Source organism: Rana temporaria, chromosome 8 (genome assembly GCF_905171775.1).
Source record: "Rana temporaria chromosome 8, aRanTem1.1, whole genome shotgun sequence".
In the NCBI taxonomy this organism is placed as follows: Eukaryota; Metazoa; Chordata; class Amphibia; order Anura; family Ranidae; genus Rana; species Rana temporaria.
The window spans coordinates 185,977,148-185,990,789 of NC_053496.1; the positions used below are offsets into that span (position 1 = coordinate 185,977,148).

General features: G+C 44.6%; 1 protein-coding gene across 1 annotated transcript; it reads right to left on the reverse strand.

Moving 5' to 3' along the window:
• Positions 1–3,352: 3,352 nt before the first annotated feature.
• Positions 3,353–13,264, reverse strand: LOC120909701 (oocyte zinc finger protein XlCOF6-like). The gene is made up of 2 exons (XM_040321431.1): positions 11,104–13,264; positions 3,353–3,373 (listed from the first exon to the last, which is right to left on the reverse strand). Exons 1-2 carry the CDS (start codon positions 13,146–13,148, stop codon positions 3,370–3,372), a joined length of 2,049 nt encoding a protein of 682 aa, XP_040177365.1. The 5' UTR covers positions 13,149–13,264; the 3' UTR covers positions 3,353–3,369.
• Positions 13,265–13,642: the final 378 nt, after the last annotated feature.

Consider the following 13,642-nt stretch of genomic DNA (forward strand, 5'->3'; position numbering starts at 1 on the left):
TGTTTGACAAGTGTTGCTTTCTGCGTAAAACATTTCCCACACTCAGAACAGGAATAAGGTCTGACCCCTGTGTGAGACATTTTATGTCTGTCAAGTTCTGATTTGCATTTAAAGCATTTCCCGCACTCAGAGCAGGAATGCATCTCTCCCCCTGTGTGAATTCTATGATGGACGTAAAGATCGGACTTCTCTGAAAAACATTTCCCGCACTCAGGACAGGAATACGGTCTCTCCCCTGTGTGAGATCTCTGATGCTTAAAAAAACTTAATTCAGAGCTAGAACTTTCCTCACATTCAGGAAAGGAAGGTTTCCCCTCCCCCTGAATCCCGGCCCCACCCCTCACAGTACGAGGTTGCTCAGAGTCAGAGGAATTCCATGGTCTATCCACACTGTGAAGTCCTCCATCCATAGTGGAGCTCATTGTTTTTTCTCCTCCACAATCTCCTGTGATGTCCTCATCTTCCATTTTACAACCTGGAGATAAAGTGAGACGATCCTTTGAGGGTTTCTCCATGGCGTGTCCTGGAAAAATAGAAAAACATCATCAATATATCTGAGAGGGTTAGTTCACTTCCATCAATATTCCATCTGGATCAGGTAGATATGAGTGAGGAGATGTTCTCTGTGGAGGTCCCAACCAGCTGGGACTCTTCCCCCCATCAAAGAACCTTTGGTCCTCCTCCCAGATCACTTCTACATTTACACAGCCTTGTCAGAAGAGCAGGAACCAATGGGGACTGGGAGGGGCGTGCTCTTTACACAACCACAAGCCTAGGCACTGGGTCATGTGATCTCTGATAAAGAGGATCAAAGTTCAGACTTGAAGACCCTTTACGATAGAACAAGAGACCATGGGCTTACTGCTAGAAGAATGACCAACCTAAGAGAGGCTCAATCTGTGTTATCATATCTGTGCTACTGTAACTAGGAGTGACACACAACCTAATACTGTCAGCTGAACCCCAGGACGGGTATCTGTACAGGGAGGGGACCATTATCAACCTATTATTGGCTGATATCACTCAGCTCCCGCCTCTACTCTGGACCAATCAGTGAGCAGTAACAGAGCAGAGATAAGAGAAGAATATATTATGGGTCACCTGTGCTGATCTCTGTAGGAGTGTCCTCCTCTATGAATGTCCCCATTATTCCATCCTCCTCCATAGACTGCTGATCATCCCTCACATACGTCTCTTCTTCTTCTGATTTCACCTCAAATTCTATATCGATTGGATCTCCACTCTAAACCAAGAAAATGAGAGAGAATATCATCTGTAAGTTATAAACTTTATGATTGTGACATCACATAAGAAATCGAAACATCGTCCCACCAACCTTGCAATAGGGAGGGATGGTGTGACCTTCCTGTGTGGAATCCCGGGAATACAGAGGACGGGGACATCTCTCTGGTGGGTTCCTGGTATTAGGTGGCTCCATCATATCCTTGTGTCCTTCTGAAAACTCCTCCATCACTCCATACTCCTCATCCTCCTCTTTATACTCTTCTTTAACATCAATATTATCATCCCCAAGGTTTCCACTCTAAATATAAAAAAACATTCATTGTAACAAACATGTTTGTGTATAAATCATGAATACCGATAATTGTTCATCATCTACCTGATGATGGTGGGGGATGGTGTGACCTTCCTGTGTGGAATCCTGGGAATACAGAGGACGGGGACATCTCTCTGGTGGGTTTCTGTAGCTGGAGGTCTCCACCATGGTGTCCTGGTACAGATCTTTGTCTTTTAAAAACTCCTCCATCACCCCATCCTCATCATCCTCCTCTTTTATCTCTTCTTTAACCTCAACTTTAGAATCTCTCAGGTTTCCACTCTGAATATAGAATAAAAATGACATCAATGGTAACAATGCAGATAATGTACAGATCCTAATGATACTATCAGTGATTGTTCCTCATCTACCTGATGATAGTGGGGGATGGTGTGACCTTCCTGTGTGGAATCCCGGGAATACAGAGGACGGGGACATCTCTCTGGTGGGTTCCCATTACTGGATCCATCTGTAGGAAACACACACACTGACTGAATACATTGTTTCTATGTGTTTATCAGATGATGGGGGATCTAGGTGGAGCCTCCGTACTGCTCTCTCCTTTACAATAAAGTCTCCTCTTACCCGGTGATGTGAGGGGCGGCTGATTCTCCATCATGACGTCCTTGTAGAGATCCTTGTGTCCTTCTAAATACTCCCACTCCTCCATGGAGAAATAGACAGTGACATCCTGACACCTTATAGGAACCTGACACACACAATGATACAGTCACCATCCAGACACATGCCTTGTCTGTTACTGGATAATACAACCCCCCCCCCCCCCACATGAATTAGAATGGGATACATAGTACCCCTAGAAATAGATAAAAGATGTCAAAGTGACTATGGAGGAAGGGGATGGGCATGACGGGGAGGGGGGGTTAATGGGTGTAAATAATATCTTATTACCCCCTCTGCATCCTTGTGTCCTTCTAAATACTCCTACTCTTATTGTCACTGAATAATACAACCCCCCTCCCCCCCACGTTAGTTAGTATGGGATACATAGTACCCCTAGAAATAAAGGAACCCAAACATTTTACAAGTCTTTAATTAAAAAATAAAAATGCCAAGAACATTTCCCTTGTTGTAAATTCATTGTCAATCACGATGCTCACTGATTAGCATGAAAATAAAATTGACCCAGCGTACACGGCTGATCCTGCCGGTACTCATAGTCATAACAAATGAGCTATATAAATGAAGGGGCTGGGTTGGTGGTGACATCTTTGATGATATATGGCTATGGCCTTCTTTGGTCAATGTCAATGGCCAGTGGCCATATTTGGGCAATGATGTCACTGCTATTCCTGCCCCTTTGTTTAAAGTGGAGGTTCACCCAAAAACCTTTTTTTTTAACATTAGATTGAGGCTCGTTTTGTCAAGGGGAATCGGGTGTTTTTTTTACAATCGAAGCAGTACTTACCATTTTAGAGATGCATCTTCTCCGCCGCTTCCGTGTATGGGCTGCGGGACTGGGTGTTCCTACTTGATTGACAGGCTTCCGACGGTCGCATACATCGCGTCACGATTTTCCGAAAGTAGCCGAACATCGGTGCGCAGGCGCCGTATAGAGCCGCACCGACGTTCGGCTTATTTCGTGACGCGGATGTATGCGACCGTCGGTAGCCTGTCAATCAAATAGGAACGCCCAGTCCCAAAGACCATACCCGGAAGCGGCGGAGAAGATCGCTCTCTAAAATGGTAAGTACTGCCTAGATTTAAAAAAAAAACTACCCGATTCCCCTTGACAAAATGAGCATCAATCTACTGTTAAAAAATTCAGGTGATTCGGGTGAACTCCCGCTTTAAGTGACAGGGATTCCCAGTGACATCAATGGTTTCTAGGGACACAGCAGGTGCAAGCATCCACAGCTTCCTTAGGAACCAGTGAGAGAGGGAAGTTATCATCTATAGAAGCAAAAGAAAGACCACTTCTATATGATGCTCGTCTCGTCTCGGAACACGGGCCGGATAGGCAGCTGTTCAGTCATTCCTCCAAACCCCCAAAAGGCTTAGGTTTGGACCAAACCAACAGCTCATCCCTACTGCTGGCCAGGGTCAAGGCTGTGCAGGGCATTATGGGTGAGCACCAAAATGTATCAACCACAAATTCCACCAATTTATATTCGACATTAAATTTCAATACAACCCGGTCTCATCCCTCGTTACAAGGAGACTGCTAAGATAGGAAGAAGATTAGAGAGAAAAGCTGACACATCTCCAAAATGAGAACAAAGTTCCGGCCCTGTGGGGGGAATGTTCTGACCTTGAAGGGGTTAATCTAGGTTTCAACACTATATATGTGCGTATCATCATCTGCTGTAGATAAAAGACGTCACAGTGACTATGGAGGAAGAGGACGGACATGACGGGGGGGGGGGGGGTTACTGGGTGTAAATAATATCTTATTACCTTTTCTGCAGCGACTTCAGCAACGTCGCCTCTCTACTTCCTCCTGACTCACCTCTCACCCAGAACTTCCTGCTTATACCTGACATCACTTCCTGTCTGTATCTGACATCACTTCCTGTCTGGGTAGATGTAAGAAGATCACCATTTTGTGGAGCTCAGAGGAACTGCAGCCCCGATAAACGTCTCGTAATGTGAACATATCCTCGTTCTGTGTGTATGTACTGTAAATCCTTATAGATGGGGTCATCTCCACTCCCACCAAGGAGAGAAATATATTCCCGGCCTGGATATGCGTAGGGATTTACTTAATTTGATTTTGAATTGAGATGAGTAATTTTGCTAAATGCTAAAATTGGCAATGTAGAGAAGTTTACACAAAAGTAGCTTGAAATGATCTACAGTTGAACCTCGGATTACAAGCATAATCCGTTCCAGGAGAATGCTCCTAATTCAAAGCGCATATCAAGCGAGTCAATGGAAACTAAAATAATTTGTTCCGCATTGACTTTAACCAATTCCCTACCGCCTCATTGTGAAATGACGGCGGCAGGAAGCCCTCCTCGATCCGGGTGGACGTCATATGACGTCCTGCGTTCCCGGCGATCTAGGGCGCGCGCCCGCGGCGACGCTCGTGACCCGGCGCGGGTGCCTGGCGGCCGCGATTGCCGCCGGGTGCCCGCGATTGTCGGTAATCACGGCAGGAGTGTGGATCTGTGTGTGTAAACACACGGATCCACCTCCTGTCAGCGGTGAGACCAATGTGTGTTCCCAGTACAGAGGAACACACATCGGTCTCCTCCCCTTGAGAGTCCCCTCCCCCCTACAGTTATAACACACCTTAGGGACACATAACTCCTTCAACGCCCCCTAGTGTTTAACTTCTTCCCTGCCAGTCACATTTACACAGTAATCAATGCATATTTATAGCATTAATCGCTGTATAAATGTGAATGGTCCCAAAAACGTGTCAAAAGTGTCCGATGTGTTCGCCGCAATGTCACGGTGACAGTAAAAAAAATTAATAAAATAAAAATGCCATAAATCTATCACCTATTTTGTAGACGCTATAACTTTTGCGCAAACCAATCAATATATGATTATTGCGAAAAAATTTTACCAAAAATATGTAGAAGAATACGTATCGGCCTAAACTGAGGAAAATTTTTTTTTTTTTAAATTGTGATATTTATTAAATAAAAAAGTAAAAAATAGTGTTTTTTTTTTAAATTGTTGCTATTCTTTTGTTTATAGCGCAAAAAATAAAAACCGCAGAGGTGATCAAATACCACCAAAAGAAAGCTCTATTTGTGGGAACAAAATGATAAAAAAAATTGTTTGGGTACAGTGTAGCACGACCGCGCAATTGTCATTCAAAGTACGACAGTGCTGAAAGCTGAAAATTGGCTTGGGCAGGAAGGTGCGTAAGTGCCCGGTATGGAAGCGGTTAATAGGATGCAAGAGAGCGTCGAAAAGGCCCAAGGACACTTTCGGCTCGTTTCCTGCGCCCCGTACCTTAGGCCAAATGAGATACTGCAGGCCAATATTTGGCTTTTCTCGGCTCCTGCGCCCCGTTCCCTTAGGCCAAAAGAGGTACTGCAGGCCTATTTTCAGCTCTGCTTGGCTTCTGTGCCCCCGTACCTCAGGCCAAATGAGGTATGGCAGGCCTATTTAGCTTGAATTCTGCTCGTCTTGCTTGTCAACACTCGCAAAAAGTTGCTCGCAAATCAAAACGCTCTCAAACCAAGTTACTCTTAAACCGAGTTGCTTTGCTATCTTTGTAATACCCTCCAAAGCCACTTTTAGTATAAATCAGTGACAGTCTGCCCCCCTCTCTTTATAATCCAGGCAACCAGGTGGGAACTCTTTTCATGTTTATGTTTAGTATCTCAGATTTACTCGGGTTGATCTTGAAATTAGATAGATCTCCGTATTCCTTTAATGCTTCCTTAGAGGTTGGGCATTGTAATTCGGGGTTTTGATATATAAAATAATATATCATCTGCGAGTGCAGCTAATTTATGTTCCTCATCTCCAACATTAAAGCCCCCTATGTCCGCATTCCCACCGCACTGTCGCTAGTAGATGATCCAGTGCCAGAACAGGAGCGGAGGCAGGGGGCACCCCTGTCTCGTCCCATTGTTCATCTCAAAGGGGAGTGACAATGTTCCATTCACTTTTACCATTGCTGTGGGGCCTTTATATAGTGTTTGTATCCACTGCATCATCCTTGGTCCTATCCCCGTACTCTCCAGGGTACTCATCATGAATCCCCAGTCTACCCTGTCGAAGGCCTTTTCGGCATCTATCGTCAGACCGGGGTGGGGTCCCCTATGTTGAGGACATGTATTGTATGGTTCAGGAGGGTCAGGCGCACATTGGCTCCCATTTTCCTGGCAAGCCAGGCAGCATGCTTGGATTATGGGTCTGGTATGGATTTCCTGGGGGACCTTAAGCATTTTTTTTTTGCATTAGATATCCCCTTAAAATCCATACTAGGCTCCAAGTGTCTGGTAAGTATTTTGGGGGGACTCTACACAATGTTTTTTTCTGCACTGGAAAATGTTCCCAAGGGCCGCGCATTCTCCCCATTCTACATATATCTTGCCTATTAGCATTTTTAATTTGATAGATTTGGCTCCCATTGATATCAGTGGGGTTGGGGTTCAGCATCTGATCTTCTTTGAAGTGTGCCAAGCCCTGCTCTAACCAAACTCAGTGTCGTTTGGCTCATCTCTGCTGCTATGGAGACTTGTCCATTGATGGTACTCAAGGCTAAACACTGATCTGACTGACCAGACTGGGGAAAAGACCGAATCTATTCCATCGAGACCATCCTGGGTAGAATTTCCTGGTCTCACACAAAAGTAAATATGCTTTATAAGTGTGATGGTAGACTTTGTAAAAGGTCGATTTTCTAGCTTTCAGGGGTGGGGAAATGATCAAATCCGATAGTCCCATGTCACTTCAATAAGCAATCTGATGAGGTCAGCAACCTAGAAGCAGAGTGGTGATGGTGAACCAGACCCTGGGCTGGATCTGAGAGGAACTACAAAGAATCTGCCAAGCACCTGACAAGTTTCCAGTACCATGGCCTCTTGGGTCAATTTAAAGCAATGAGAAGCATCGGATGTCGTCCTTGTTAATGCTTCAGCGTAAGGAAGGAGCTTCTAATGGGGAAGCATAGATCAAGTTGAACTGATTCCAAGGGGTCACCAAAACATGCACTGCAAAGGCCAGACTATCCCAGGATCTGGAGACAAACTGCTCAAATTGTTGTCAAACCTGGAAGCTAGGAGGTCCACATCTAGTATCTCCCACCTACTACAGAAGGTGTGAAACGTCTCAGGGTAAAGAGACCATTCTATGGATTCTAGACATTAATGATGGGCCACGTGGGTTGCACTAAAGGAGCTGTGGCGGCTGAACAGGGAGATGACATCATTACCTCTCACTGAACGCCCTGCATCACCGCTGCTCGGACCACCTTCTTACATGTCATAGACAAGAACCCTGCTGATAATAACTGTGTAGCACTGCACCTGCAAGAACTGCTTGAATACTGATACCCGGGCTTCCCACTGATTATCTTGCAACCATTTACACAGTATTTTCACACAGCCAGGTGCACGCACTCTTCTGCGCGTTGTCTCCAATGACTTGTCTTGGGGATTTGTTTTTATGTTTTATTTGAAGTACTTGTATAAGAGAAGGGATTTAGTAGAATACTCCAAATTAACGTTAAAGAGAAAACATGACAGTTCTCCCTACGAGAAAACTGATCGTGTGTACGCGGCATTACTCGCTGCCACGTCCAGACAGGAATAGATCAGAGTTTACAATGGAGTAACGTCTTACCAGAGGCAAAAAGTTCTTTCATTTCTATTTAGAGCCGTCAGAGATTCAGCTTAACGATTTTTAATGAAACAAAAAATGTTGCAGGAAATATTTACAGAAAAAGATTTTATTAAACAGTAAAATAATAGGAATTCACAGCGGGAAATGATAAAATAGAAAATATTGCGCCTGGTTAAAAACAAAAAAAAAGTATAGGGGCAGATCCTCAAAGAAATTACGCCGGTGTATCTGTTGATACGCTGCGTAATTTCAAATTTTGCACATCGTATCTTTGTTTTGGTATCCACCAAACAAGATACAACGGCATCTGTGTTAGATCCGACAGGCGTACGCCTTAGTACGCCGTCGGATCTAAGATGCAATTTTCCGGTGGCCGATGGGTGGCGTTCACGTCGTAATCCGCGTCGAATATGCAAATTAGCTTTTTCCGACGATTCACGAACGTACGAGCCGTCGCATTCTTTTACGTCGTTTCCGTTCAGCTTTTTCCGGCATATAGTTAAAGCTGCTATCTGGTGGCATACTCAATGTTAAGTATGGACGTCGTTCCCGCATATAATTTTGAAATTTTTACGTCGTTTGCGTAAGTCGTCCATGAATGGGACTGGACACAATTTACGTTCACGACAAAAACAATGACGTCCTTGCGACGTCATTTGAAACAATGCACCCTGGGAGTTTTGACGGACAGGGCATGCGCAGTTCGTTCGGCGTGGGGACGCGCTTCATTTAAATGAAACACTCCCCCTACTCGCCGCATTTGAATTCCGCGCCCTTACACCGCGAGAAATAAACTACACCGCCGTAACTTATGGCGCAAATTCTTTCTGGATTCAAACCAAAGCCAGCAAGATCTTTGAGGATCTGCCCCTTAATGTCTAGAGATGCACCTCTGATGTCAGTAAAGAGTGGACTTCTGTGAGAAGAACATTTTCTGTACTTTGCACAGGAATAGGTCTTCTGCCTGGGTGAATCCTTTGATGTCAGTAAAGAGTGGACTTCTTTGAAAAACATTTTTCGCACTTTCTGCAGGAATGGGTCATCTGCTTGTGTGAATCCTCTAAAATCGGTAAAGAGTGGACTCCTTTGAAGAATATTTCCCGCACTCGGGACATGTATACCACTTCTCACCTGTGTGAAGTCTTTTAATGTAGAAGAATCTCTGATATCCATTGACAATATTTCCCGCACTCAGGACAGGAATATGGCTTCTCACAAGTGGGATTCCAACAATGGCAAGGATTCACAAAGCACTTATGCCGACGTATCTCGAGATACGCCGCGTAAGTGTAAATATGCGCTGTCGTATCTATGCGCTGTGCCCACAAAACTAGATACGCCTGAAAATAAGCTTCATCCGACCGACTTAACTTTCCTACGCCGGCTAATCGTGGGCGCATAGTTACGCTGGTCGCATCTGGCGCTCCCATTGATTTCCTATTCGAATATGTAAATGAGGGAGATACGTCGATTCACAAACGTAGTTGCGCCCGGCGCATAATATACGCGGTTTGCGTAAGGCTTACGTCCGGCGTATAGTTATTCCACCTAAAGGAGGCGCATCCAATGCAAAGGTATGGACGACGGAACATCCGTCGTATTTTACGTCATTTACATAGAACTACGTGAATAGGGCTGGGCGTAGGTTACGTTCAGTGATTCGACGTATCTTAGGCGTTCGTTCCGACGTGATTCTGGGCATGTGCACTGGGAAGTGTCCACAGGACGGCGTATGCGCCGTTCGTTCGGATCATCATTTGCATGGGATTACGGTTAATTTAAATGGATCACGCCCACCTACTTTGAATTAGGCGGGCTTACGCCGAGGAATTTACGTTACACTGGCGCAACGTTGGGAGCGAGTGCTTTGTGAATACTGTGCTCGTCGTTCTGCGCGACGTAGCGTATATTCGATGCGCTACGCCGGCATAACTATGCGCCGATCTACCTGAATCCGGCCCAATGTCTTCAAGAGATGGGACTTATCTGAAAAATACTTCCCGTACTCAGGACAGGAATACGGCTTCTCAATCATATGGGATTTTCAATCCTGACCTTCACAGAAAATGTCTATTACTCGCTGCCACGTCCAGACAGGAATATATCAGAGTTTACAATGGAGTAAACGTCATACCAGAGGCAAAAAGTTCTTTCATTTCTATTTAGAGCCTTAAGAGATTCAGCTTAACAATTTTTAATGAAACAAAAAATGTTGCAGGAAATATTTACAGAAAAGATTTTACTAAACAGTAAAATGATAGGATTTTTTTATAATGTCTAGAGATGCTCCTCTGATGTCAGTAAAGAGTGGACTTCTGTGAAAAACATTTTCCACACTTTCTGTAGGAATGGGTGATCTACTTGTGTGAATCCTCTGATGTCGGTAAAGAGTGGACTCCTTTGAAGAATATTTTCCGCACTCAGGACAGGGATACCACTTCTCACCTGTGTGAAGTCTTTCATGTAGAAGAATCTCTGCTCTCCAATGACAATATTTCCCGCACTCAGGACAGGAATATGGCTTCTCACAAGTCTGATTCCAACAAATGTCTTCAAGACACGGGACTTGTCTGAAAAAAACTTCCCGTACTCACGACAGGAATAAGGCTTCTCACCCAAATGAGATTTTTCATGTCTGACAAGCGTTGATTTCTACGGATAACACTGCCCACACCCGGGACAGGAATGCAGCTTCTCACCCATATGGGATTTTCAATCCTGACCTTCAAAGAAAATGTCTGTATTACTCGCTGCGACGTCCAGACAGGAATAGATCAGAGTTTACAATGGAGTAACGTCTTACCAGAGGCAAAAAGTTCTTTCATTTCTATTTAGAGCCTTCAGAGATTCAGCTTAATGATTTTTAATGAAACAAAAAATGATGCAGGAAATATTTACAGAAAAGATTTCACTAAACAGTAAAATGATAGGATTTTTTTTATAGCTGGGACTTGTCTGAAAAATATTTCCCGCACTCAGGAAAGGAATACGGCTTCTCACCCATATGGGATTTTTATTGTCGGACAAGTGTTGATTTCTGCGGATAACACTTCCCACACTGGGGACAGGAATACGGATTCTTACTCATGTAAAAACTTTGATGTGTGACAAGTTCTGATTTCAGTGGAACATTTTCCGCACACAAGGAAGAATTACTTTTTTCATCTTTATTATTATTTATTTTTCCCCTGTGTGAGATTTATGATGGCTGTAAAGTTGGGACTTCTCTGGGAAACATTTCCCGCACTCAGAACAGGAATACGGCTTCTTAACCGGTGTGGGATTTTAGATGTCTGTTCAGTGTTGATTTCAGCGGATAAGACTTCCCGCACTCAGGACAGGAATACGGTCTCACCCCTGTGTGAGACCTTTGATGTCTGAAAAGTTTTTCTTTCATTGAATAACATTTCCCGCACTCAGAGCAGGAATACGGCTTCTCCCCTGTGTGAGTTCTAAGATGGATGTAAAGATAGGATTTTTCTGCAAAACATTTCCCGCACTCAGAACAGGAATACGGCTTCTCACCAGTGTGGGTTTTAAGATGTCTGACAAGTGTTATTTTCAGCGGATAAGACTTCCCGCACTCAGGACAGCGATGCGGTCTCTCCCCTGTGTGAGAAGTTTGATGTTTGTCAAGTTCGGCTTTCAGTAGATAACATTTCCCGCACTCAGAGCAGGTATACGGCTTCTCCCCTGTGTGAGTTCTAAGATGGATGTAAAGATGGGATTTTTCTGCAAAACATTTCCCGCACTCAGAACAGGAATACGGCTTCTCACCAGTGTGGGTTTTAAGATGTCTGACAAGTGTTATTTTCAGCGGATAAGACTTCCCGCACTCAGGACAGCGATGCGGTCTCTCCCCTGTGTGAGAAGTTTGATGTTTGTCAAGTTCGGCTTTCAGTAGATAACATTTCCCGCACTCAGAGCAGGTATACGGCTTCTCCCCTGTGTGAGATCTTTGATGTCTGACAAGGGTTATTTTCCGCAGATAAGACTTCCCGCACTCAGGACAGCGATACGGTCTCTCCCCTGTGTGAGAAGTTTGATGTCTGTCAAGTTCGGCTTTCCGTTCATAACATTTCCCGCACTCAGAGCAGGTATACGGCTTCTTCCCTGTGTGCATTCTTTGATGTCTGAGAAGTTTTGATTTCTGTTTAAAACATTTCTCGCACTCAGAGCAGGAATACGGCCTCTCCTCTGTGTGAGTGCTTTGATGGTCGTAAAAACGGGACTTCTCTGCAAAACATTTCCCGCACACAGAACAGGAATAAGGATTCACACATGTGTGGATTCTTTGATGTCGAACAAGTGAATATATCTGCAGAAAACATTTTCCGCACTCAGGACAGGAATAAGGCCTCTCACCTGTGTGGGTTTTTTGATGTATGACAAGTTCAAATTTCAATGTAAAAGATTTCCCGCACTCGGAGCAGGAAAACGGCTTCTCACCTGTGTGGGTTTTTTGATGTGTGACAAGTGCTGATCTCTGCGTAAAACATTTCCCGCACTCAGGACAGGGATATGGTCTGACCCCTGTGTGACATGTTTGATGTTTGTCAAGCCCTGATTTCTGTAGAAAACATTTCCCGCACTCAGAGCAGGTGTACTGCTTCTCCCCAGTGTGAATTTTATGGTGGTTGTAAAGATTAGACTTTTCTGCAAAACATTTCCCGCACTCAGTACAGGAATACGGCTTCTCACCTGTGTGGGATTTTAGATGTCTGACAAGTGATGATTTCACTGGATAACATTTCCCGCACTCAGGACATACATATGATCTTTCCCCTGTGTGGGATTTTTGATGCATGACAAGTTCTGATTTCCATTTAAAGCATTTGCCGCACTCAGAGCAGGAATGCACCTCCCCGCCTGTGTGAGTTCTTTGATGGACGTAAAGATCCGACTTCACTGAAAAACATTTCCCGCACTCAGAACAGGAATATGTTCCCTCCCCTGTGTGAGATTTTTTATGTCTGACAAGTGATGATTTCAGTGGAAAACATTTCCCGCACTCAGAACAGGAATACGGTCTCTCCCCTGTGCGAGATTTCGAATGCTTAAAAAGACTTAATTCTGAGCTAGAACTTTCCTCACATTCAGGACGGGAAAATGTCTCCTCCCCCTGGATCCCGGCACCACCCCTCACAGTACGAGGTTGCTCGGAGTCGGAGGGATTCCATGGTCTATCCACACTGTGAAGTCCTCCATCCATAGTGGAGCTCATTATCTTTTCTCCTCCACAATCTCCTGTGATGTCCTCATCTTCCATTTTACAACCTGGAGATAAAGTGAGACGATCCTTTGAGGGTTTCTCCATGGCGTGTCCTGGAAAAATAGAAAAACATCATCAATAGATATGAGAGGGTTAGTTCACTTCCATCAAGATTCCATCTGGATCAGGTAGATATGAGGGAGGAAATGTTCTCTGTGGAGGTCCGAACCAGCTGGGACTCTTCCCCCCATCAAAGAACCTTTGGTCCTCCTCCCAGATCACTTCTACATTTACAAAGCCTTGTCAGAAGAGCAGGAACCAATGGGGGCTGGGAGGGGCGTGCTCTTTACACAACCACAAGCCTAGGCCAATCAGTGAGCAGTAACAGAGCAGAGATAAGAGAAGAATATATTATGGGTCACCTGTGCTGATCTCTGTAGGAGTGCCCTCCTCTATGAATGTCCTCGTCATTCCAGCCTCCTCCCTATATTGCTGATCATCCCTCACATACGTCTCTTCTTCACCCTTAACTTTCATGTTCACCAGATCCTTACCCTCAGCTTTGAAGTTCATTAGCTCTTCACCCTAAACCAACAAAA